Source organism: Bidens hawaiensis, unplaced genomic scaffold, assembly GCF_021521415.1.
Source record: "Bidens hawaiensis isolate Kalapana, Puna unplaced genomic scaffold, B.hawaiensis_p1.1 tig00014336_1, whole genome shotgun sequence".
Taxonomy (NCBI): Eukaryota; Viridiplantae; Streptophyta; class Magnoliopsida; order Asterales; family Asteraceae; genus Bidens; species Bidens hawaiensis.
Window position 1 is genome coordinate 589847 of NW_027492234.1, and position 26653 is coordinate 616499.

The 26653-nt window shown below is 41.4% G+C and overlaps 1 protein-coding gene and 1 long non-coding RNA gene across 2 annotated transcripts in view; one reads left to right on the plus strand and one right to left on the minus strand.

The window, feature by feature from the left end:
• LOC143546406 (uncharacterized) overlaps positions 1-26653 on the minus strand; it is a 64659-nt gene that overhangs the window by 33599 nt on the left and 4407 nt on the right. The gene's annotated exons all lie outside the window — the stretch shown is intronic.
• Positions 13154-26566, plus strand: LOC143546402 (trehalose-phosphate phosphatase B-like). The gene is made up of 7 exons (XM_077038080.1): positions 13154-13288; positions 13360-13431; positions 13519-13647; positions 25745-25801; positions 25871-25972; positions 26055-26273; positions 26405-26566. The coding sequence occupies exons 1-7, from the start codon at positions 13184-13186 to the stop codon at positions 26564-26566; spliced, it is 846 nt and encodes a 281-aa protein (XP_076894195.1). The 5' UTR covers positions 13154-13183.

Below are 26653 nucleotides of genomic sequence, written 5' to 3' on the forward strand. Positions count from 1 at the left end.
TAAAACGCTCATAACTTTTTTATACGACATTTTTTTTCAAAACAATTTCACCATAATAACGAGTGTTTTTTTATCTTTTATATGAGTACCATATTGCTATATAAAAATAAAAACAAATTTCATGGGTTTTTTATAAAGTGTGTTTTATCAAAATTGTGTTTAACAAAATTGTGTTATACAAGTGTTTTATTTTTTCATAGTGTTTTTTGCATTGTGTTTTTTACATTGTGTAATTTAATTGTGTTTTTCATTGTGTTTTTATTTTCATAGTGTTTATTCCATTGTGTTTTTTACATTGTGTCTTTTTCATTGTGTTTTTCATAGTGTTTTATTTTCCGACGAAATTTTAGAAGACTTTTCCGGCAAGGTGGTGGCGGTGGGTGGCGGTGGTTGTAGGAGATAAGTGAAAATTTAAGTGGGTTTTAATTAAGTGGGTTTTTGAACTTAAATTAAGTGGATTTTTAATAGTAAGGTATTAGACAAAAATACATTCATTCCTAGCCTTTTTAGAATAATCAAACTTCTTATTTGATTTTTTCTCTAAGCTTATGAAGATATACCAAAGAAAAAGAAAAACAGTTTTAGAAATTTTAGAGTATAGTGTTAATATAACTAAAACTAACATCTAGGAATACTTTGTGTATTTACTAATACTCCAACTAAAGAGAAGTAAAATATATCACATAGCATTCTCATTTAACCTATCAAATTTTGTGAGAGTGTTTTATATTTTAGAGAGTGGTTTAGGGTATTATGAGTGAAAGAGAGAGAAAATGCAATGATTTTTTCTATATTTGAAAAGTTTCTGTAGCACCCTATAATTTTTTTTAATATTTATTGAAAGTGGTTGTGAATGAATGAAAGAGAAAAGATATTGATAAAGATATAAAAAAATAACATTTAATTGAAAATAAGAGAATAGTGATTTTTAATATAATTTTAAATTTAAAGATAAAAAAATTAAATGTAAATGATCTTAGAATAATATACATACCAAATGATGTATCATTTATCTATCGGGCTACCAAATTGAATGGTAATTTTTGTGACAGTAATCATATTACTAATTAATAGTGGGTAAATGTTTTAAAAAGCGATTAAATGTGCATTTTGAATCCTGCACGAAAAGAGGTCTCAATACATAACTCAAAACATATGTAAATAGTAAAGGGTGCATTAAAAGGAAATAAAATTTCTTATAATAATTATATTCTTAAAATAGACGTATTGACACATGTTTAACTAGTCTTTCCATATAAGATATCAAATATATGTTATGTTAGTTATTTTCTATTATATATCATAACCCATGATATGTTTTCTTACTATAATTCATGACTCGTTTTCTAGGTTATTTCCTATTATATCATGGTTCATGATATGTTTTCTTATTATAACTTGTGACCCGTTTTCCTTAGTAATAAGGCTATGTAAAATTTTGAAAAATAAATTATTGTGCGATAGCGAACTTGAACCCAAGATCTCATGTTTCAAACTGAAGATTACCAACTCCACTTAAGTGGTAATTGTGTTATATTTTTTTAACTTAACATATATAAATATGTCATTTCTTTAAGTGTAAAACCAAAATTATATTTAATTGTTGGGTTTTCCATAACTCAAAATTTATACAAATTGTATAATATTCAAACGATTTATATCTTTTTTTTTTCTTATTCTTATTGACCAAAATTGAATATATATTATGTAATTAAATTTAATTATGTAAAATTATCCGTTCTTATAAATATGGCACTTACAATTCATTAAAATATATAAAATACAAATGTACATCACGTTTTCTTTATCTTCCACTTGTGTGTAACACGTGAAACTAACCTAGTATATAATATAGGAGTAAGAAGCCTCTTAAATTTTAAGAGGTACAAAAGATGTTGCACAAGGTATAACATACAATGCATAAAGTTATGAGATTTTAAAGGTAATGTGATCTTTTGGTCACTTCTTAAGAAGTTAACACTAATTCAAAAATGTTTACAAATATAGTTCTTTAACTTTGATCACATTTTGTTAATTTATAGAATAGTTAAACATTTACTTCTTATTCAAAATTAAGGTTAGGGTTAGAACAAGTGATAAAAAAAGGTTAATTTGGTTCAGGTCGGGTTGGGGCCGATTACGCGTTCAATGCAACGTTACGTGTTTGATGTGTTTGCACTCGTACCACGCTGCATTGCACGAGCACTCTCCTAATATCTTTAAATGCGTGAATTAGGATAAATCTTTTCAATGAGATGGCGCTTGTTCAACTCTCTCAAAATAGAATATATTCCAAACATATATGCCGTACGTGTTTGATGTATTTGCACTCGTATTCCACTACATTACGCAGGCATTCTTTTAATATCTTTAAATGGGTGAATTAGGATAAATTGGTTGTGACACAAATGATAATTTTATAATTATTTTCATGATTTGTTGTGGAATCACTTACGATAAACTATTTTCTCCTATCAAACTTTTGTTTTCATTAAAACTACTTTTAAGCAATAGGAAAAGTGTGATACTAATTTGTTTCTTACAATATATATTTAATCATGGATGATGAATACATTGTTAATCAATCAATTAATGATAGAAGTTTAAGTTCTTGCAAACCCAGCCCTGTATATTTAAATACGTCGGTTAAGTTAAAATAAGAAGGTACGTAACTCTAACGAGTTATTTTATATTTATTTTCTCTTTTTTTGATTTACTAAATTTTGTTTGAATTCAATAGCTTAAATGGATATGGATCGAAAAAAAAAAGTTTTGGCCCAATATAAAAGATAATTAAGATCCATATTTATCCTACATGATATATTTTTTATATTATATATATATATATATAAAATTTTGGCCAAATATATTTAAGATGATTATGATCCATACTTATCTTATATAATTATTTTTTTTAAATACTTACAAAAAAAATTTGGCCCCCAAGAATTACGGGTCTCAGCTGTTATCCGGCTCGTCTTACCCACCGGCCGGCCCTAAGTTCTTATTAAATTGAGTAGGTTTTTATGTTAAGCTGAAGATCTCCCTTAAAAAATTTTCTATGAAAATGGTATACGTGTCAATGTTCTATAATTTATCATACATTGGACTGTTTTTATATATAGATAACATTTTCATGATGAATTTTATTTTACTATTAGTGTGGCAAATAAGTTACATAGGAAATTTAGATAGTTGTCCTACATATAACTATTTAATTAGCAATTTCACATGTAGTATTTTATATGTTTTATAAAAATACGTATAAATATAAAATTAAATAAAAATTACACAATATGAAAAGTTATAAAACTACTACTAATCCTCACGCCATTTTTAATTTACATCTAATTATAAATCTATTACCATTAAACTTCATTAATTAATCATTTATTAAAAAAATCTTTAATTATTATATATGCTTAGACTTAAATTCTTCATACTTTTCTATAAAAGTTAATATATAATGCTTACCTTAATTTTATAACAATATTTTTTATTATTAAGTTGCTATAAATATAATGAGTTATATAATTTCACCATGAAATAAATCTAATTCAAGCTTCAAAGAATAACTTAAAAACAAAACCTAAGTTGAATAAATATTAAAAATGAAATCTTCATCATCATCATCATCATCATCATCATCATGTAATATAAATGATGTCTACACTCCATGCTATCTATAAATACCCTGACCCTCTCACGCTTTTCTCCTTCAAACACAAACTCTCTCTACACATTCACAACTCAACTCGATCGGGTACTCTCTCTCTCACACACACACATTAAACACTCATTCTTTCAGTTTTCATCCAAAGTTATTTTTATTATGCATTCAATGATCACGTACCATTAATAGTTAATCCATGTCGATTGGTTATATGTTAACACATCGGGGTGGTTTTCCGGTAACGTCGCCGAACACAAAAGCAGTTGGTGTTCGGTTTTTGTTTTCTTCTTCCGTCGCGTTGAATCCCAACCAGCGCGTGCACTGCACTTGCGTTAATCAATAGGAGGTTTTTAATAACATAATAAATACTCCTATATTTTCCAAAAATCACGCCGAAAATAATTTATTATTTATCTTTAATAACATATAAGCAAGTAAACTGATTTTGGTGTTAAAATAAAAGGTTTCAAAAAGCTATGTTATTTGTTGTGAGGCTTGATTAGGACGGCAAAAGTAATGTAGCGAGCGAGGTAACAAGGTTTAACACCCCCATCACTACAAGTAGCCTTATTTATTATTGTTTCTCCGCACACAATAATTTAGTTTTTTTCCATTTAAGGTAGTATATTTAATTCTATGAAATTTGGTTTGTGAATCATTTTTATGCTAATTTGCTTTCTTTCTTCTTGAATATCAACACAGGTGCTCTGAACAAGCTTTTTGAGTGACCACGTGACACAGGTAAAAAGGTTTATTTGCTATAAAATATATATAATACTTATTTTTTATGTGTTATATTGTGGTATGATGGTTGGCCGTTCTCTTTGAAAATATCTTTTTAGTAATATTATAGTATAGAATCATGAACGACTAATGTTGTATATAGCGATAGTTAATTAAGAAATTCTTCTACCCATATGAGAAAATTATCTAGATCCAATAGTATAAGTATAATTAGGCTATACTAGATCCTTTAGGAAATTAACATTCGACAAAAAGAATGTAGAAGGTGTGTATAAATATATATATAATATAAACTTTTGTTTTTGTTTTTGTTTTTTTGAACAGAAAACATTTGTTTTTACAATGTGAATATTCCGAGTAGTCTTGAAAAAAGGTTAAGACCACGTCATATGCAGTTATTCACACATTATTTGTATTATTTGTTTCTTGGATCACAAATAATTGTTGAGTAGTCAAAAGAAAATATTTTTTTTTTATTTACATTAAAGGTAAAAAAGTATTCGTTTTGCTTAATTAAATGCAATAAAGTAATAATATCATTAATGGTTCTGACATGGTAATGTTTATTCTTAGTATTTTACATTTAATAAGTGTCGAAGCACGAAATAAATCTTACCTAATCCATGACGATGTTTCCACGGATTTTCGAGATGAACGAACCACGTCTTGATCTTCTTCTTCAGCGGCTGCGCCTATGACCTGCAATGGTTTCGGGGGTGTGGAGGCGACTGCTAAGATATCCTGAGGATTTCTTGTTCACAGACACAAAAAGTGGTGGTGGCTCTTATTGAGCATGACCCATGATAAGGAGGTGGAGACCTCCTTATATAGAGTCTCATGGCCACCATCATGGTACCCTAATGGGCCTAGCCCAGTTAGGGTTACCTCCACAAAACCCCCTCGGCCCAATAACATTGTATTAGTCCATGCAATGAAATAAGCCAAACATAATAGATTTAGGGTCGTAGAACCGGGTTTTAGTACCATACCCCTACAAGCCCCCCCAAGTCCAGTGTTGCTCCTGGGCGCGCAAGCGTCTAGGTGGAGCGCTGGACTTTATAAGGTGCGAGTCGGTTTTTTCCCTTTTCTTTGGCCTTGTCTTTATTGTCTGAGTTTTGAGAGGCTTTCTTCATGATGGTGACATGTTGTAATAAAAGCCTGCGCGCGAGGCGACTTACAAGCTATAATAATAATGAAGCTCGCGCGTGAGGCGACTTACGAGCTATAATAATAATGGAGCTGGCGCGAGAAGCGACTTACGAGTTATAATAACAATGGAGCTGGCGCGAGAAGCGACTTACGAGCTAGAATAATAATGGAGCTGGCGCGAGAAGCGACTTACGAGCTAAAACAATAATAATGCCTGCGCGCGAGAAGCGACTTACGAGCTAAAATAATAATAATGCCTGCGCGCGAGAAGCGTCTTACGAGCTTAGAATAATAAAAGCCTGCGCGCGAGAGGCGTCTTATGAGCTTTGAGAATAATAATTGAGCTGGCGCGTGAGGCGACTTACGAGCTGTGAAAGTAATAAAGCTTGCGCGCGAGCGGCGTCTTACGAGCCTGTAGAATAATGAGAGCCTGCGCGCATGGCGACTTACGAGCTGTAATAATAAAGAAGCTGGCGCGCGAGGCGACTTACGAGCTTGTAGAATAATGAAGGTGGCGTGCAAGGCGGCTTACAAGCTGTAAAATAATAAAGAAGCTGGCGCGCGAGGCGACTTACGAGCTTGTAGAATAATGAAGCTGGCGCGCAAGGCGACTTACGAGCTATAATAATAGAGCCTGCGCGAGTGGCGACTTACGAGCTAAGAATAATAAAAGCCTGCGCGCGAGAGGCGTCTTACGAGCTTTGAGAATAATAAAGGCCTGCGCGTGAGGCGACTTACGGGCTGTAAGAATAACAGCTTGCGCGCGAGGCGTCTTATGAGCTGTGTGAATAATAAAGGCCTGCGCGTGAGGCGACTTACGGGCCATAAGAATAATAACAGCTTGCGCGCGAGGCTTCTTATGAGCTTTGAGAATAATAAAAGCCTGCGCGCGAGAGGCGTCTTACGAGCTTTGAGAATAATAATGCCTGCGCGCGAAAGGCGACTTACGAGCTAAGAACAATAATTGAGCTGGCGCGTGAGGCGACTTACGAGCTGTGAAAGTAATAAAGCTTGCGCGCGAGGGGCGTCTTATGAGCTACAAGAATAATAATGCCTGCGCGCGAAAGGCGACTTACGAGCTAAGAACAATAATTGAGCTGGCGCGTGAGGCGACTTACGAGCTGTGAAAGTAATAAAGCTTGCACGCGAGGGGCGTCTTATGAGCTATAAGAATAATAATTGAGCTGGCGCGTGAGGCGACTTACGGGCTGTAAGAATAATAACAGCTTGCGCGCGAGGCGTCTTATGAGCTGTGAATAATAAAGCCTGCGCGTGAGGCGACTTACGGGCTGTAAGAATAATAACAGCTTGCGCGCGAGGCGTCTTATGAGCTGTGAATAATAAAGCCTGCGCGTGAGGCGACTTACGGGCTGTAAGAATAATAACAGCTTGCGCGCGAGGCGTCTTATGAGCTGTGAATAATAAAGGCCTGCGCGTGAGGCGACTTACGGGCTACTTTATGTCACGCGCGCACGTGCAGATGTTGCATGCACGTGCGCGTAGACTTTGGTTTTGTGTTATGCGCCACGCGCAGATGTTGTGTGCGCGTGCGTGTAGATTGTGACATGTGCGAGCATGTGATGCGTAAGCATGTGTAATATGCGTGAGCATATGTGATGCGTGAACACATGGTATGAGGATTCCCAACCCCTAAGTTTGGCGTGTAGCCATATGGGATCTTAGGAGGATTCCCAACCTTGCAGTTTGGCGCGTAGCCATATGGTATATTAGGAGGATTCCCAACCTTGAAGTTTGGCGCGTAGCCATATGGGATATTAGGAGGATTCCCAACCTTGGCGCGTAGCCATACGGGATATTAGGAGGATTCCCAACCTTGAAGTTTGGCGCGTAGCCATACGGGATATTAGGAGGATTCCCAACCTTGAAGTTTGGCGCGTAGCCATACGGGATATTGTTTGGCGCGTAGCCATACGGGATATTAGGAGGATTCCCAACCTTGAAGTTTGGCGCGTAGCCATACGGGATATTAGGAAGATTCCCAACCTTGGCGCGTAGCCATATGGGATATTAGGAGGATTCCCAACCTTGAATTTTGGCGCGTAGCCATATGGGATATTAGGAGGATTCCCAACCTTGAAGTTTGGCGCGTAGCCATACGGGATATTAGGAGGATTCCCAACCTTGGAGTTTGGCGCGTAGCCATACGGGATATTAGGAGGATTCCCAACCTTGGAGTTTGGCGCGTAGCCATACGGGATATTAGGAGGATTCCCAACCTTGAAGTTTGGCGCGTAGCCACATGGGATATTAAGAGGATTCCCAACCTTGGCGCGTAGCCATATGGGATATTAGGAGGATTCCCAACCTTGAAGTTTGGCGCGTAGCCATACGGGATATTAGGAGGATTCCCAACCTTGAAGTTTGGCGCGTAGCCATACGGGATATTAGGAGGATTCCCAACCTTGAAGTTTGGCGCGTAGCCATACGGGATATTAGGAGGATTCCCAACCTTGAAGTTTTGGCGCGTAGCCTGATGCGCGCATGCACGGCGATAGAGTGGTGACTCGCAAGTGCGTGTGCATGGCGGAGGTCTCTTGCGCAAAACCCAGATGGTGGTTTCCGCGGCGGCACATGCACGGCTGCGGAGTGAGAACCCCCGGGCGTGCGTACATGGCGGCGGAAGTCTAGTAACTTCTGGATCTGCAATTTAAGAGTCAGATCTGCAACTTTAGACCTAAAATCCAGGTCTGTAATCTAGACCTAGATCTGTAAATCAGATCTGGACAGATCTGAAGCACGGAGCAGATTTAAGACCATCACAGATTCGGAGATCCTGAATCACAGATTCACAGATTCGGAGATCTGATCATTCGAATCACGGATTTTCCTTCTTGCCCAGATCTGGAAGCCTCTTTTTAGATCTATGGATCTTTTTGAGCTTTAATAGAACAAGCTTTGAAGCCTTTTTTCTGTAAACTTCCAAATCTGTGTTTTTCTTGAGAGAGATCTGACAGCCGAGATGAAGATCGAAGGGCAGTTCGTTGCCGTCCCACGGATGGCGCCAATGTCGAAGCACGAAACGAATCTTACCTGATCCATGACGATGTTTCCACGGATTTTCGAGATGAACGAACCACGTCTTGATCTTCTTCTTCAGCGGCTGCGCCTATGACCTGCAATGGTTTCGGGGGTGTGGAGGCGACTGCTAAGATATCCTGAGGATTTCTTGTTCACAGACACAAAAAGTGGTGGTGGCTCTTATTGAGCATGACCCATGATAAGGAGGTGGAGACCTCCTTATATAGAGTCTCATGGCCACCATCATGGTACCCTAATGGGCCTAGCCCAGTTAGGGTTACCTCCACAAAACCCCCTCGGCCCAATAACATTGTATTAGTCTATGCAATGAAATAGGCCAAACATAATAGATTTAGGGTCATAGAACCGGGTTTTAGTACCATACCCCTACAATAAGTATTATTATTGTTGACAAAATTGGCAGAGAATATGGTCGTTGTTGATTAGAAGTGCAACACGACTTTGTGTGCACATTTGGCTTCTTTTGTCATATATATGCACTTTTATAATTGCATTGTGTTACTCATTTTTGTTTTTAATTAGTGCTTTAGTTTGGATTTGGAAATCCTAACTTTTGGATTGTATATTTATATTATTTATTTTCAAGTCTAAATTTAAAGTTATAAAAAAGGCTTTAAAAAGGAATAATGCTCTGGTTGTTGCATCGATCAGCGGGCCAACGTTAGGCGGCGGAGGCAATGAAGCGTAGGTGGTGGCAACAAATAATGATCATGAGTATTGATTGTGCATTTGAATAAGTTTTAAGTCATTAGTATTTTAAGAGTCGCTGATCCATTGTTTAATTTGAGTCAACCCACATGAGGTTGAGTGTAATATTTTCACTCAAGTTAACCTGTGTTTTGGTTAATTAGCATGTCACTCAGTTATGAGTTTTGGATATAATGTTTCTTTTTAACTTGAAGTGGCCCATAGATTCACTTCAGGTGACTCAACCAAGCTTTGTTTAAATAAATATGCTGCCAAATATAAAAGTGATGGTGAATAGTTTATGTTGCAAAGTCTACATTATTAGTTATAAAATATAAAATTAGAGGAAGAGTTGTGGTTGGTAGTGTGGTGAAGAATTTATAGTATATTAAGGCTGAGGGGTGTGGGGGGCGCGAGAGGGGGCGTGAGTGGGGGCGCGAGCCAATAATATTGTGACGTGTGGCAGAGAGAGAAACTTGATAAGATGGGTGTTGGTAGTGGTGATAGCGCCCCGGGCCATGGTGTGGAGGGGCGCGAGAGGGGGCGCGAGCGGTTTATTTTTTTATTTTTTTATAAATGTATTAAAAAAACGTATTATTAAAAAAACAAGAAATTATTTAAAAAAACACACATTAATTAAAAAAACACATTAATATATAAAAAAAAATTAAAGTACTAAAGAAAAACATTATTCTTATTCTTCGGCTTCGTCTTCTTCGATCAACCTCTTCCGGATACGTTCCTTTTGTTTTTCCATCAGCATTTGGTCGACCGGATTTAGGTGGCTGAAGTCTCTTGCAAGGAAGTCCAAATCTCTCATTCTTTTTTTTTCCTTTTTGTCAATAGAGACCACCTCCATGGTTTTGTTGAATTTATTGAGGGATTCAACAAGATCGTTGATGTTTACGGCTTCCCCCTCAGCCGGTTTTTTCCCCCTGGCGTCCCTTCCCAATGGCCGCCTCCTCGGCGGTGAAGACGTTTCCTCCCCCGCAACGTTTAGGTCGAATCCAACCCGGCAATCCGACCCGGCGGAAGTGCTGTACGCTCCAGACGAACTAGTTTTAGTCCGTTTCGGCCCTACTTCCGCATCAAGGTCCGGCGCCACCAGCTCAACCCACTTGGAACACCTTCTCAACCTCTCCCACACCTTTACACCGTCCCACGTCTTCACCGTCCCATACCTCCGCAGGCACTCCTGCCTCCACTCTTCGACAGTGAAATTATAGACCGCCAAATCGTCACTGCCACTTGGTCTCATACGACCGGCGTTCCTGTTGAACAGATTAGTAAACAAGCCGACAAATTTTCTGATTTCGGTCCACCGACCCGAAATCATATCGGGGTTCCGCTCTGTACTCCCAACGAGCGAATAGAACGTCTCCCTAACCTTTGTCCAAAAGACCTTGCTCTTTTGGTAGTCGGCTGCAAAATGCATAAATAAATTTGTAAGTCATTTAACTTTTTTATTTAACTTTTTTTTAAAATCATTTTTAAAAACGTTAAAACAATTACCGCAACGCCGATCCTCAGAAATGGCTATCCAAGCCCGACACAGGGCTTCCTTCTCATCCGATGACCACGGAGTGATTTTCCGTTTCGCCCTTCCGGTCGAAGCCGAACCCGACCCGTCCGTTGCAACTTGTTTTTTCCGGTGGACGCGTCTTCTTTGTCCCGCAGCTTCACCTTCTGGTTCTGGTTCTTGTGTCTCCGGAACTACAAAGTTAGGAGACGGTTGTATGTTGGATGGTTGAAAGCCGGATGGTTGTTGCGACCCCGAATAAAACATCGGTTGGTCCGGTGCCGACCATAAATCGTCGTAACTGTAATCTGATTCTAGGTTTGGGTACCAATTTCCAGCCATGTTTTTAAAAAAAGGTTTGGAAGATGGGGTGATTTTGGGTTTTGGGTGTGGTATGTGATATTGGTATGTGATATTGGTGTTTGTTTGGGTTTGATATAGGTTGAAAATCGAGTTTGATTTTGTGTTCCGGATGGTATGTTAATATATAGGGTTTGAAAATTTTTTTTTTTATTAACAAAACCCACCCAACGGCTCTTTTTCACGCATCCCAAGCCACATTCACGCCCCCCCCCAGCCGCTAGCCCACCCGCGCCTGCCTCTTTTTCCGCGCTCGCGCCCCTCTCGCGCCCCTATAGCGCCTCGGTGGTGTGGTCCTCGCGCCCCGGGGCGCGACCGCCTCGCCACTTGCGCCCTTTCTCGCGCTCCGCACCCCTCAGCCTAAGTGTAGGGAACAAGGGCTACAACCTAAAAGGATCTCAACACCGACTTTGATTTAATTGATGTTATAATTTATTATTAAACTGGAGTTCAAATGCACCTTTTTCGATTTTTCTTCCTGGTCCCATGATCCGTGTCAGTTTTAACCCTTCACTCACTTTCCACGCGCGTCCTGTCCACTCACCCTCCTCCTCTTCTTTTGTTTATATTTTTTACCGGTATACAAATAAAGAATTGTTTAGATACTCTGTATAAAGTGATCTAATGGTAAAAGACTAACGTCAACTGACACAACTCAGTCGCATAAAACCCTTAAGCGTCTTCAAGTTATTTTTAGTTCCGGGGAAAACCCTCCTCTTCTTGAAAATTCTATATAATTCATATATGTTTTTATGTATTTTCTATATGTTTTAACTTATATAGGATTTATAATCAATCATATAAATAGACTCGTGTAACCTCATAATGTATGTGTTTATTGACGTATTATGGGTTCGAAACAGGGCCGTCCCCATACAAGGGGGAGCCGAACTCCCAGCCTGAACATGTTTTTCCCCGGGCACTAAATTTAAATGTATTTTTTTATAAATACAAAACCAGAGCTAATTCCAAGGGAGAACATTTTCTGAAAAAAAAGATGTTAATAATAATGATAGAAAATAAAACTATGGGTTTCTTAGTGCACAATCCATCTTGAAACAAATTTATTTGTCTTTACCTCACGTGGAAGAATCTATGTGTAAGTACTTTTTGTACCTTTAAATATTAGTTGTTGCTTGTTCCATGTCCTACGACTCTTCTGGGTTCGATAGATCTGTGGGTAATAATACTAGAGAGAGTATCTTGAAAGTTACAAATTTTATTCTGAGATAATTAATATATAAGAGTTGAGTTGTTGTATAATTGTCCAATATATCCTAACGTTTGAATATTGTTTTTATACTTTTAAATTATTGAAAATAATAATGTTTCTTTTTTTTTTAATTTTTTGAATAATAGACATTTTTATCATATATATGCATGTTATAATGCAAACTGTCTCACATTTCAAATAAGGATTCCACCATATCTTGGTCATTTTGACTTGGTCAACTTGTTACTTTTATATGCATGTAATGTAGTATTAATTATTAATTACTTGTATGTTTCCTTTAGGTTTTGATTCAACATTTAACCCAACAGCAAAAAAATCTCAAAATTAAGGAAGAACAATGACTGACTCTGAGGTATAACCACATCTCAGTTTTACACGAATCGCGTATTATTTTCTTTAATTCTTTTCCGTTATCCCTAATATATAAAGGTGCAACTTGAGCTTAAAACTTACAACTCACACTCATTTTGACAAATCCACCACTTTATGACATTTTTACATATTATTAGTTAACGCGCTCACAAAATGTTTAACAGATGGGACGCGTTGATCAAAGTTATAATTTATGGTTGGTAAGTGACTTCACATTGTTAGCTATCACTTTTATATATAGCCAAGTTTTGCATGCATGTATGCATACATTTCATCATATATATGAATATTGTACTGTGTTTTATTCCATGATTAATTAATTAAAGATTGTTATATTGATTCCATGAAGAGAGAACACCCTTCTGCTCTTAGTTCTTTCGGTCAAATGATCAATGTGGCAAAGGGGAAGCAGATAGTCGTCTTCTTAGATTATGATGGCATGCTGTCCCCCATCGTGGGTGATCCCGAGTGTGCCTTCATGACTAATCAGGTGCTTATAAAATCTGATTTTACGCTTCTTTAACATCGAAGCTATTGGTTTAAAATCTTGTTTGTCTGCAGATGCGTGCAGCAGTAGATAACGTCTCTAACTGCTTTCACACTGCTATTATCAGTGGCAGGAGTCGCAAAAAGGTCGATAAAATTTACATTTTAGTTGTATCATGTTTTTTTCGCTAATTATTAGTTATATACCGCCTTACGCTAATTATATTGCAACAGGTTTATGATTTTGTTCAGTTAAAAGGGGTATTCTACTCAGGGAGTCATGGGATGGATACTATGGGACCGGCCTTACGAAATACCAACAATTATGATGCAACTTTTCAAAAAAGAAGCTTTGATACTGAGGTAACATGCATATGCAAATTATTTTTATCTGCTAAATCATTTTATATATGAAGGGGTATGCACCCGCCCCAACATCGAGCGGGGCGGGTCAACCCATAAAGTACGGATAAGAAGCTTGAAATCAAGATGTCACGAAGACACAAAGCCGAAACCTATGCGCAAGCGCACGAAACACCTGTGCGTGGCGCATATCACATATGCACACAGCGCGCACACTCAGTGTGAGAATAAGAGAAGACCCCGCGCATCCCCAGGATAGGCGCAAAATGAGACAATAATCTAATCCAAATCAGGATAAGGACAACCGTGATTGTGCTCATCAGACAACCTTCCAGAAGGTATCTTTTAAGGAATAAAGAATGTGCTGAGGTTGACAGCTGCCAATGAAAGGTGGACAACTCAGCAAAGCCCATGTGCTACCACGTGATGGCACATGGGTCAGGTGAAATACCTTGGTCAGAGAATAATCAATGAAAGAGCACCAGGTGTCCTAAATACATGTGGCGCGAAGCAATAGGGGGAGGCTAAAAAGGCCCTAATTGGGTCTGAGCCAAATCATTGGAAACCCTAGCACTATAAATACTAGGCCGCCTCCACAGTTGGAGGCAGGCAAGAAAATATATTCTAAGTCCTTTACTCATTTTCACATCCTGATTATCCTCTCCTACAATATCTGATTCTCACACCGGAGGGTTACCCCAAAGAGGACCCCTCTGTCCCTTTCTGAGGGGTAAGCTCACGGTACTGTTCGTTTTGTAGGTGGAAGAACTCGTATCTCGGAAAACCATCGGTGATATAGCACACTCGTACCCGAGGAACGTTGATCGTATACAAGTAAGTCGATACACGCTTCTTCATTGGCGCCATCACCTGTTACAACGGCAACAAAACCACTATTTCATCAATTTTCTCTCTGAAAATCTTCACCATGGTTTCCGGTGTTCGAAACAACGATCAAGTTATGGAGGATAATGAGCTTGAGGATGTTAATGAGGGACATCAGGTTCTGAGGGCGCCGCGTGACACTACGCGCACCACCAGTAACCATCCCTTTAACACAACACCTCATAGTCAAACTGAAACTCCCCCAGACGATCTCACGTTCCAAAATCTGACTGGTACAAAACAAAAAGGACCAATGGGCCCGGAAGTTGAAACCAATGACCCTAAAGAATGGCTCATAAACGAACAACGGCGTTTAATGGACAAATACAATGAGTTGGTAAAACACAAAAAGTTAGCCGATTTAACACAAAGTCTCGCATTTTATAAACAAACCATTCAGGGAACAACAAAAAAGACGCGCGCGCTGGAAGACGGTCATTCTGTTCACACCGAACAAGCTGATATTAGTGATGAGGAAGAGGTGCACAGCATGAAGAAGACGCGAGATACTCATGCAGGAGGTTCACAGCTTCGCGCACACATGCACATAGCACCTGGAGCCAAAGCTGATATGGATTTATACACACCATACAACCCACAAGCGAAAGGGCAAGTGGACGTAACCACACCATATAGGCCAGCCATCTTGGTAAAACATTCAAAATTCGCTGAGCGCATTGCGAAGGCTCCCATTCAACACAAAACCAAGATGCCAAGTGGTTTAGGCAAGTACGATGGTACAACAGATCCAGATGATTTCTTACAAGGTTTTTATAACACTGGAAACTTAGAAAGCTGGACGATGCCAACATGGTGTCACATGTTTGCTCGCTGCCTCACGGGTGCAGCGCGTGTCTGGTTCGAAAGCTTGCTGACAGGACAAATCGATGGGTTCGAAGAGCTATTGGAAAAGTTCCAGGCTCACTTTGTACAGCAGCGCAGACACACGCGCGACCCCGATGACATCATGCACTGCGTACGCAGGAATGATGAAACCATTGAAGACTACATAATTCGTTTCAATCAGGAATCTCTTGCAATTGGAGGCATCACTGAACAACTCTTGCGCGTGGCCTTTATACAAGGTGCGCGCAGTGATCAACTCCGCAGAGCTCTCGTGAGCAGAGAAGGCATGCCAACCACTTGGGCTAAGCTTATGGAAGCATCGCGAGTCTTCGCGCGAAATGAAAAACAAATTGCCCAAGACATAGCAAGAGATAAAGGGCATCAAACAGAAGCACCACGCAACAATGAAAGGAGGGGCAAACAAAACTCCGTATGGTCCAGGTTGCAACAAACCAATTATTCTCCCGCAGAAAAGCAAGCGCAACAAAGTTCACCCCAACCCCAAAAAGACATTCTTAATCGCGGAGAAGGTGACAAGAAGGAAGGCGGCAGAGAGCCTAACAGACATCTACCAATAATGTGGACTCCCCTCACCAAAACGCCTTCGCAAGTGTTAAGCACAGAGAATGTCCAGTTTAAAAACCTCAGGCCATTACTCCATAAGGGACCACCGAACAGTGGCAAATATTGTGAGTTTCACAAATCCACAGGGCACAACACCGATGCATGCCATCATTTGAAAGATGCGATCGAAAAAGATGTGAAATCAGGCAAGTTGGCTCACCTGGTAAAAAATCCAAGACCAGAGAACGAACAACCAGACGGAGCCTCAGCCAGTAAAAAATTCAAAAGAATCTGTGTAGCTGAAGGAAGAAGGTAAGGGCAAGGATCGAGGAAGAGAAGCGCGCAAATCCAAGGGGATTGGCGCGAGCAACAAGTAATATTTCCAAGAATCAGAGGAGGCCCGTCTATCAGCAGTCCTCTAGTCATCACTGCACACATCGCTCATTATGAGGTGTCAAGAGTCCTGGTGGACACCGGTAGTGAGTCAGACATCATGTATGAGCAATGTTTCAGGAAGTTGGATCCAGCAGACCAAGCAAGGCTCGAAGTTGTGAGTGCACCAATCTCGGGTGTCTCAAACGAAATTATTCACCCCCTAGGTCAGATACAATTCGAACTAACTATGGGGGATGAGAAGCACAAGCGAGCTGAAATTGTCAACTTCCTGGTCTTGCCCACCACTTCATGCCATAGTATGATCTTGGGTAGAGGAACGATTGCCCAATTCAACGCCATACCGTCACCAGCGCATGGCGCGTTGGGGTTCCCAACACCAACAGGAGTAACATTTGTGTACCGAGATCATTTATGCGCAGTAATAAGTATACCTCGAGAGGGGAGAATGAAGCTTCCAGTGGCAAACAACGCGCCAGAGGAATGGATTCTCAACCCAAAATTCCCAGAACAAACAATCACAATCGGAGCTACGATATCAGATGACACAAGAATGAGAATGAAAAGATTGCTCACAACGTATATGTCAGTCTTCGCGTGGCAACATTCTGATATGACTGGGGTTCCGCGAGACCTGGCGCAGCACTCTCTCAACACATTCAAGTCCGTGGAGCCAATTGCTCAAAAGAAAAGAGTCATGGGAGACGAGAAGACAGAGGCCATGAATGAGCAAGTAGAAGATCTACTGCGCGCGAATATCATTCACCCAATACGATATCAAACATGGGTAGCCAATCCTGTGATGGTAAAGAAGAGCAATGGGTCATGGAGAATGTGCATTGATTTCAAGGACCTCAACAAGGCGTGTCCAAAAGATTGTTACCCCCTCCCAAACATTGACATGAAGGTGGACTCTGTGGTGCCATTTAAGCTCAAATGTTTCCTGGATGCCTATAAGGGCTATCACCAAATTCAAATGGCACCACAGGATGAAGACAAGACTGCTTTCAGAACTGACAAGGGTGTTTTCTGTTACACAAAAATGCCCTTTGGTTTGAAGAATGCAGGAGCCACTTACCAAAGACTCATGGATGCAATTTTCAACGAGCAGATTGGAAAAAACTTAGAAGTCTACGTAGATGATTTGGTGATTAAAAGCAGGGAGGAAAAACAAATGCTCAAAGACATCGAAGAAACCCTTCGGCGCCTAAAGGAAGTAAACATGAAGCTCAACCCGAGCAAATGCACATTCGGCGTGGAAGAAGGGAAATTTCTCGGCGTAATGGTCACCAAGGATGGTTTCAAGGTGAACCCAGAGAAGGTGGAGGCTATCCTCGGCATGCCCTCACCATCCACCATGAAGGAAGTTCAAAAGTTGAATGGTAGATTGGTATCAATTAACAGGTTCCTAGCAAACCATGCAAGCAAATCTACCCCATTCATTAACACATTGAGAAATTGCTTAAAGAAAAGCCAATTCAAGTGGACGCCTGAGGCCGAGCAAGCTTTCAGTGAGATAAAAGAATGTCTGATAAATCTGCCTGCGCTCACAGCTCCACTACCTGGTGAAACTTTAACGTTGTACCTGTCAGCAGGAGAGCGCGCCATTGGCGCAGTATTATTGGTGGATCGCAAGGGAATCCAAACACCAATTTATTATGTAAGTCGGGTGCTGACAGATCCTGAGACGCGCTACACCATCATAGAAAAGTTAGTTTTATCACTAACGCATGCGTCGCGCAAGCTTCACAGATATTTCAATGGTCATCCTATTGAAGTCCTGACTGATTACAACATCCAGCAAGTCTTGCGACGTCCCGCGCTCTCAGGAAGGCTGAAAAAATGGGCGCTGGAATTAGGGGAGCACACGATCACCTATAAGCCTCGTCCAGCAATCAAGGGACAAGTCTTAGCTGATTTCATCGCAGAAATCCCTGAAGGAAAAGTCGAAGAGGCTCAGCGCGAAGTAGACCCTCCGCAAGCCAATAATGAAGAAAACGTTTGGAGATTATTCACTGATGGAGCTTCAAACAACGAAGGGTCCGGCGCAGGCCTCAAACTGGTGGATCCAGAAAATCATGAGTATACTTACGCAATCAGGTTGGATTTCAAGAGCACCAACAATGAAGCTGAGTATGAAGCCCTGCTGGCTTGTTTGCGCATCGCGCACAAGTTCGGAGTTAAAAAGCTAGAGGCTCATGTAGATTCATACCTGGTAGCAGCACAAGTCAATGGCCTTTATGATGCCAAGGAGAACACCATGCCTCTGTATCTAGAGCAGGCGAAGAAACTCACCGAACAATTTGACTTTTTCAGAATCATACACATTCCGCGCAGTGAAAATAAGTCTGCCGACGCGCTAAGCAAGATGGCATCAACCAGCTTCGATCATTTTGGCAAAGATGTCAGGGTGGAAGTAATGAGCAACCCGTCAGTGGGAGCGAAGTCTGTTCTTGTAATTCATACAACACCTTCATCATGGATAACTCCAATAATGGAATTCTTGAAGGAGGGAAAGGTACCAGACGATCGCGCACAGGCGAGGAAGATAAGACACAAGTCGCAGAACTACGAAATGCTCGATGGTACGTTATATCGATGCTCTTATCTTGGACCACTCATGAAATGCCTAGACGCTGAGGAAGCAAGCTATGTGATCAGAGAGATACACGAAGGAATCTGTGGAATACATGCTGGCCCGCGCATGGTGATCGCCAAGGCAATGAACGCAAGTTACTATTGGCCAGGCATGTACTTGGACGCGTTAAAAGAGGTATAAAAATGCAAAGCGTGTCAGAGCTATGCGCCAAATACCATGCGGCCAAAGAACAACTTGATTCCGGTGACCTCTGCATGGCCTTTCCATAAGTGGGCAATCGATATTGTGGGTCCCTTACCACAAGCGCCAGGGCGAGTAAAGTTTTTGGTAGTGGCAGTAGACTATTTCACAAAATGGGTTGAAGCCAAGCCACTGGCAAAAATCACAGCCGAGGCAATGAAGCAATTTATTTGGAGCCACATCGTATGCCGTTTTGGCCTGCCCATGGAAATTGTGAGCGACAATGGCAAACAATTCACTGACAGGAAGATATCCAGTTGGTTCAAGGAATTGCACATCAATCAGGTCTTCACTTCAGTATACCACCCTCAAGGGAATGGCCAAGTGGAACGCGCGAACCAAAACTTGCTGAATGGGTTGAAGAAAAGGTTGGAGGGAGAGTCCCATGCATGGGTCGAGGAGTTACCTAATGTCCTGTGGGCGCACAGGACATTAAGCAAAACCAGCAATGGCGAGTCCCCGTTCAGCCTAACCTATGGAACGGAGGCTATGATTCCAGCAGAGATTGGATGCCCATCCTATAGAGTGCTCATGATGAGTAAGACGGATAACGAGCAAGAAAGGAGGTTGGATCTCAATTTACTTGAGGGACGCAGAGAGGCGGCTATCATCAGTGAAGCCAAATACAAGAAAAAGCTAGAAAAATACTACAATCAGCGCGTGAAAGAATGCCACTTCAAGAATAATGATTTTGTCCTTCGGAACAATTAAGCTAGTCGCGCAATACCTCCGGGAAAGATGTCTCCCAACTGGGAGGGACCTTATCAAGTCTCGGAAGAATTGGGAAAAGGCGCATACGCTTTAAAAGATTTAAATGGAAAGAAGATTCCGCACACATGGAACGCAGCACAACTTAGAAAATGTTTCATGTAAAAGTTGTCAAGTTTGTAATCAAGGCTTTTTAAGCCATTATGAATAATGATACGCTCTATTTTTTCTTAATATGCGTTCTATTACCTTTTGCATACATGTTTCACACTTCCCTTTATTAATTTTGAGCAATATGACAACATTGTATTGACATCAAACTAAAAATAAAACGAAGTAAAACATACATGCGCGAGCTTCAAGCTCAGATGCGTTAACGAGCTTTAACTCTAAAACGTCAGGGCCTTAGTCCAATAATATGAGCCTTAGCTCAAATTACTCATAGCATCCATCCTACGTATTGCGCAGCTGGACCATAAAAATACCTAAGCACAACTAAGGCAAAGCACATGCCAAAGCATAGTTGTTAAGGTCTCAGGTCGGGGCCGCGCATGGGATTATAATGGATATAGGCAGAGTAACACATACTGACACGTAAAGGCTAAAAAACTCATTCATAATTCCCTATAATAAATGCACGATAACGTCGCGCAAAAGAGGAATAATGAAATGCCAAGGCACGTGTCAGCATATTCAGAATATCGCAAAATAACTTGAAATATGACAACTGTTAAGGATTAAGTAAAAATAATTTCCTTACAACCTTGTTCAAGTTTCAATGTGTAAGCATACCTTATATTCAACAAGCACACGCATGCAATATAAAGAGATGAATTGGGAATGCGCAAGATGTGAATAAGGGAAAAACAAAATTTCATTCCGAAACATAGAAGTTTACAAATTTACAAATGATGAGGTAAAAACTACAAACACAAAAAAAAAAACAAGAAGGGCTTTTCAAGTCTCTATGTTAATATCAGCCTCTTCATCTTCCTCATCATTATTTCCTCCCTCAGCATCTGGCGCAGCCCGCTCCTCGTCATCTCCAAACTTACCATAATCAAGCTGTTCGTCTTGAATATAGTCGTCTTCTGTCATGATAGCGTCAGGAGTAGGTCCTTTGGCCACGCCAGAGCCGCTGGCAGAGGTAGCGTTGCCCGCGCCATCATCATTGCCACCAGTCCCTTCACATTCATCAAGTAATTTCTTTAAAGCGCCAAGATCGGGCTGGTCAGCAAGCGCGGCTATCTGCAAGTCACAAGGAACAGTATAAGTACAAAAGATTATGAAAATAAGTCAAGTAAACTCATTAAGGTTAAAATACCTGCTCAAGGATGGGCATTTGAGTATTCAAGTACTTCTCCCCCACCTCAGCCATGTCAGCGCAGACAGCGTCGAGCTGATAAGGGTAGTCGGATGGATTCTTCTTTAGCATGCCATATTCATAACCATCCTTAAACCCCTCAGCCCGACCCACCAAGCGCAACGCCGCATTACAGTCCATCACAAGGGTCTGAAACTCGTCTGAGTATTTCATGGCATAAGCGCAACGAGTCACACCCTGTGAAATCAACCATTGACGGTCCTGCGCGAGGGAAGAAACAGACGTCTCAAGAGCAGGGATTTGAGAGTTTAACAACTTAACAGTTTCCTTGGCTTGTATTAGCTCTTCTTTGTCAGACGCTGCTGCCGCCAAGGCTTCATTCTTTTCCGTTCGCGTAGCATCGAGCTCTTTCTTCAGGCGCGCAACCTCACTCTCCAATAAAGATTTTTCAGTATTAACCTGCGCAATAGTTTGGTCATGCGCCTCCACTGCCAACTCCAGGTCACGCGCTCGACGCGCGTACTTGACCGCATCTGCCTCTGCCACTTGCAGTTTCTCCCGCGCAGCTTGCAGCTCAAGCCCGCGCTTCACAAAAGCAGCGTTGGAACTTGCCCGGTTCTCGCTAAGTTCTGCTTGGAGTTTCTCAGCTTTCTCTCGGGCATCAGAAAGATTCCAAGCAGAAATCTTAGCCTCTTGCTTGGCCTCCGCAAGGGCATCACGTACCTTTATATAATCATTGCGAAGCTCTTGGGAGGCAGCAAAAAACGCAGACCCAGCAAAAAGGTGGTCATTAAGCAAATCCACACGAGCGCGGTCCTCTTGAAACCTCCTTTCAGCTGGAGGAACAGAGTGAGCCCAAAAGTCTTCACATACGCCCAAGGATTGGAATGAGCTCTCTTCAGTGATACTCCAGCTCGGGCGGTATATGTGATCGGCTCCCTACAAACACAAAGCAACGCAAAGAAACGTTTTAGTTATCTAAACACTAATTTGGAAGTCTGCACAGCGGAGCAAAATAAACTTATACCTGAGGAGAACCGGCAGAAAGATTAGCGCCAGCTGATGAGCTCCTGCCTGCCCCATGAGAAAAAGGCTGTGCCACGAAATCTCGTGGCGCTATAGGGCTTACGCGGCCACCATCAGAATTTTCAAAATTAACCTCCTCATCATCCTCTATAACAGGTCTCTTCTCCTGCGACTTGGAAGAATCAAAAATAGTCTCACGAGGAGGGCTGCGCGCAGGAGGAGGTGAGGGAGGTCTTGACGCTGTTAGAGCAGCGCGAAAAATAGTCTCCTGCTCCTTAGTGATCCCAATGAGGGGAGATTCAGTACTTGTTGGAGCAGGAGCAGAACTAACGGCGCCAGCGCTAGCAGTGCCACCAGCAGCTTGTGTGCCAGCTATAATTCCTATGAAAAAAGCAACAAGGAGAAATGATTCATGACTTGAACTAAAGGAAAAAATCAGACAATCAAAGCGCAATAAATACCTTGGCGCACCGCAGTTCGCGAATTAAGCATCGCCATGAAGTCCATTTTCCCCCTTTTGAGGGCAAAACAGAGGACTTCAAAACAACCTTCGGCATAGCCTTGGCACCTTGCTGCGCCTGAGGTTGAGCCACCAACGTTGCCGGCTCTACAAACATTTGAGTGAACAAAGCTTCATTAATAACTCTATCGGAATCACGCTCATAAAACCACAAAATATAAACAAAGTATACCTGTTGGAGAAGACGAAACAGCAGGCGCAGCACCGCTTCCCTTGTCCGCCGCGCGCAGAGATGAGGTGGCAGCACCATACCTCGTGTGGACTGGAGGATTGCCCACACCTTGAGGCAAAGAAGACGAGGAAAACTTGGAAGTAAAACCCTTGGTTTTCTCAAGTCCCTTCACTTGAGTAGGAGGAAGATTCTGGGCAACAGAGGCATCATCTTTTTTCTGTTTTTTACTGGCCCCTGCGCCAGTTTTGCCTTTAGCCTTGCGCTTGAGTTTTTGCGCTTCAGCTTCTGCCTCCTCCCCTTCCTCTTCCACAGGCTCTAACTCATAATTAGCGAGCGCATCTACAATACGCGCAACAGAAATGATAAAACCAAATTTGGTATTCTAAGGGCCTAAGCACAAATACAAAGGCTTACCAGGCACATCGCTGTCAAGGCCAAACTCTAAGTCAACAGGAATAAACATATCGTCAAAACGATCAGGAAAGGCGGTTTCCCCAGGGTTCAGTGCAGCAGATCCACCCTCCGTATGCTCGTCATAGGCGGCGTGGATGTACTCCTTGCTGTCTGCATAAAACAAGACAAGTGATATCAGCAAAACGAATTATACTCGCGCAGAATTAATGCGATGAACAAACAACCCACCTGAGCCATCAACACGGATGACAGGCTCAGTCTCGCTCTCAGTCCACCTCTTGCTCATACCAACCCCCACCAGCGCTTCCTCGCAAATATTCTTGGCGGGGGATGGTTCAGCAGATAACTTCTTAATCCATGTGCCCGTTGGGTTCTTAAGGACATTGTCATCCGCGGGCGCAGAAGTGATCGCGCGCATAGTCATGCGGATTGGAATCACACCAGCCTTGACGTAGAAAAACTTCTCAGTCCAGTCATGAAGGCTCTTAAAAGTGACAGTACAGCATTTAACCTTCTGACTGCGCGGAGTAAACGAAAACCAAGAATCTTGAACATTTGGTTTATAGAAATATTGAAAGCGGCGAGGAGTAGGCTCTTCGCGCTGAGCTTTGTACATAAACTCAAAATGAGTCATGCGCACCAACTCAAAAGGGTGAACTTGGGATATGTGAATCCCATAAAATTGAAGGAGCGCACCTATAAACCTTGTCATCGGAAGACGAAGGTTACAGTGAGTAAAAAAATGAGAATATAGAGAGATATAGCCGGCAGGAGGATCCGCAGCCGTCTGCCCGGCTGCCGGGAGCAGACAACCATACTCAGGGAGAAAACCCTGAGAAGCAATGAGACTATCAAGCTCAGGCTGTTTCAACTTGCAGGGGATCTCGTCCCATCTTTTCGCCGTTTTATTCTTTCCCCCCTCATCCGACGAAGCCTCGGCAACCCGAATACCCTTGCCGGTCTTCTTCAAGTTAGAGATAACCATCGACTTCACACGGCCTTTACTGGGGGACTCGGTAGTGTCTGGGTTAAGAGACATGCGATTGCAGAATAAGAGCAATCCGATTGTTTAAACACAGAATCCGGAAGCAAAGATAAAGGCTCTGAATCGAAGGGTTAGAAGACAAGTAAAGCTCTAAAGTGACAATGGAGATGAAGAAAAAACCGTTCAAAAAGGTTTGGTTTTATAGGCCCAGGGGAGATAAAGAGAAACAAGTAATAATCAGATCTACGCTCACGCGCCCACACTAGCAGGCGTAGGCCAACATAAGCGCGACACGTGTTCCTGACACTGTATGAGGAGACGTGAAAGGCCACTGTAGCACCTCGAGCACACGAAAGGTCTGACACATAACGCCTCCATCTCTGATGCATGTCAACACCAACCAACCACGTGCATTGACGATTCGTTTTAACCAAAGGGATGGAATTTCGCGCAACGCACATATGAGAAATGAAAAAGAAAAGACAAACCCAATTAAGAAAGCGAACCATTGAGTCTAATATCTCCCTTACCTCGCTCGCGCGAGACAAGACACACATTAGACTGGGGGGCTTGAAGGGGTATGCACCCGCCCCAACATCGAGCGGGGCGGGTCAACCCATAAAGTATGGATAAGAAGCTTGAAATCAAGATGTTACGAAGACACAAAGCCGAAACCTATGCGCAAGCGCACGAAACACCTGTGCGTGGCGCATATCGCATATGCACACAGCGCGCACACTCAGTGTGAGAATAAGAGAAGACCCCGCGCATCCCCAGGATAGGCGCATAAATGAGACAATAATCTAATCCAAATCAGGATAAGGACAACCGTGATTGTGCTCATCAGACAACCTTCCAGAAGGTATATTTTAAGGAATAAAGAATGTGCTGAGGTTGACAGCTGCCAATGAAAGGTGGACAACTCAGCAAAGCCCATGTGCTACCACGTGATGGCACATGGGTCAGGTGAAATACCTTGGTCAGAGAATAATCAATGAAAGAGCACCAGGTGTCCTAAATACACGTGGCGCGAAGCAATAGGGGGAGGCTAAAAAGGCCCTAATTGGGTCTGAGCCAAATCATTGGAAACCCTAGCACTATAAATACTAGGCCGCCTCCACAGTTGGAGGCAGACAAGAAAATATATTCTAAGTCCTTTACTCATTTTCACATCCTGATTATCCTCTCCTACAATATCTGATTCTCACACCGGAGGGTTACCCCAAAGAGGACCCCTCTGTCCCTTTCTGAGGGGTAAGCTCACGGTACTGTTCGTTTTGTAGGTGGAAGAACTCGTATCTCGGAAAACCATCGGTGATATAGCACACTCGTACCCGAGGAACGTTGATCGTATACAAGTAAGTCGATAAACGCTTCTTCAATATATATAACAAGTTTATCATATACATCAAATTTCTCAGGGGAATGAATTTATCATCTTCCAACCAGCTCAACATTTTCTGCCTGAGATTAAGGAGGTATTAAAATACATTGTACGTATAAACTCCAACATAACAAGCTGGTTTGATTGTAATGTAACATCTCAGATGTTAACTGAAGTTAAGGAAAGGACAGAAAACATACCAGGTGTGAAGATTGAGGATAACATGTTCTGTCTTTCTGTTCATTATCGCCATGTTAAGGACGAGGTATGCTGACTGACTGTTGTACGTAATCTTGAACAAAAGATATCTGCTTGCGTTGTTTATATGAATCTATTTATATATTCAGGATCATGAAAGACTTGAAAATCAAGTGAAGTCGATGCTTGCGAACCACCCAGATTTTCACTTTACGATTGGCAAGAAAGTGTTTGAAATCCGTCCGTCTATTGAATGGAACAAAGGTGATGCTCTCAATTATTTACTGGAGGCTTTTGGTTTTCACAACGCCAGCAAGGTCTTCCCGATTTACATTGGAGATGATAAGACTGACGAAGATGCATTTAAGGTACATATATATGGTTTAAATGGATCGATTATACTTATAATGTAATAATATTATTTTTTTTATAATCGGTCATAAAGTAAATGCCAATCTTTGAATTATACGATTCAAACGTTGATGATGGGTTATTTCAGGTAATAAGGGAAAGAGGCCAAGGATATCCGATCATAGTGTCATCAAAACCAAGAGACACAATGGCTTTGTACTCGCTCAAGAGCCCGTCGGAGGTACAATCCTTCTTGACCTGTTTAGGCAGATGGGGTTATGACAATGGCGCCATCACCCACCACCAGTAAAATTAAATTCGCCCTTCAGTTCAGTTGTGTGTTGGCTTCTTGTACGTGCATACATATATATATGCTATGCCAAGAGAAAGATCATCA

Bases quoted from the DNA above. Each gene is read 5' to 3' on its own strand.
- LOC143546402 (XM_077038080.1), top strand. From the start codon at position 13,184: ATGATCAATGTGGCAAAGGGGAAGCAGATAGTCGTCTTCTTAGATTAT. The intron at 25,973-26,054 runs GTATGCTGACTG...TTATATATTCAG, and splicing joins ATCGCCATGTTAAGGACGAG to GATCATGAAAGACTTGAAAA. The intron at 26,274-26,404 runs GTACATATATAT...GGGTTATTTCAG, and splicing joins CTGACGAAGATGCATTTAAG to GTAATAAGGGAAAGAGGCCA.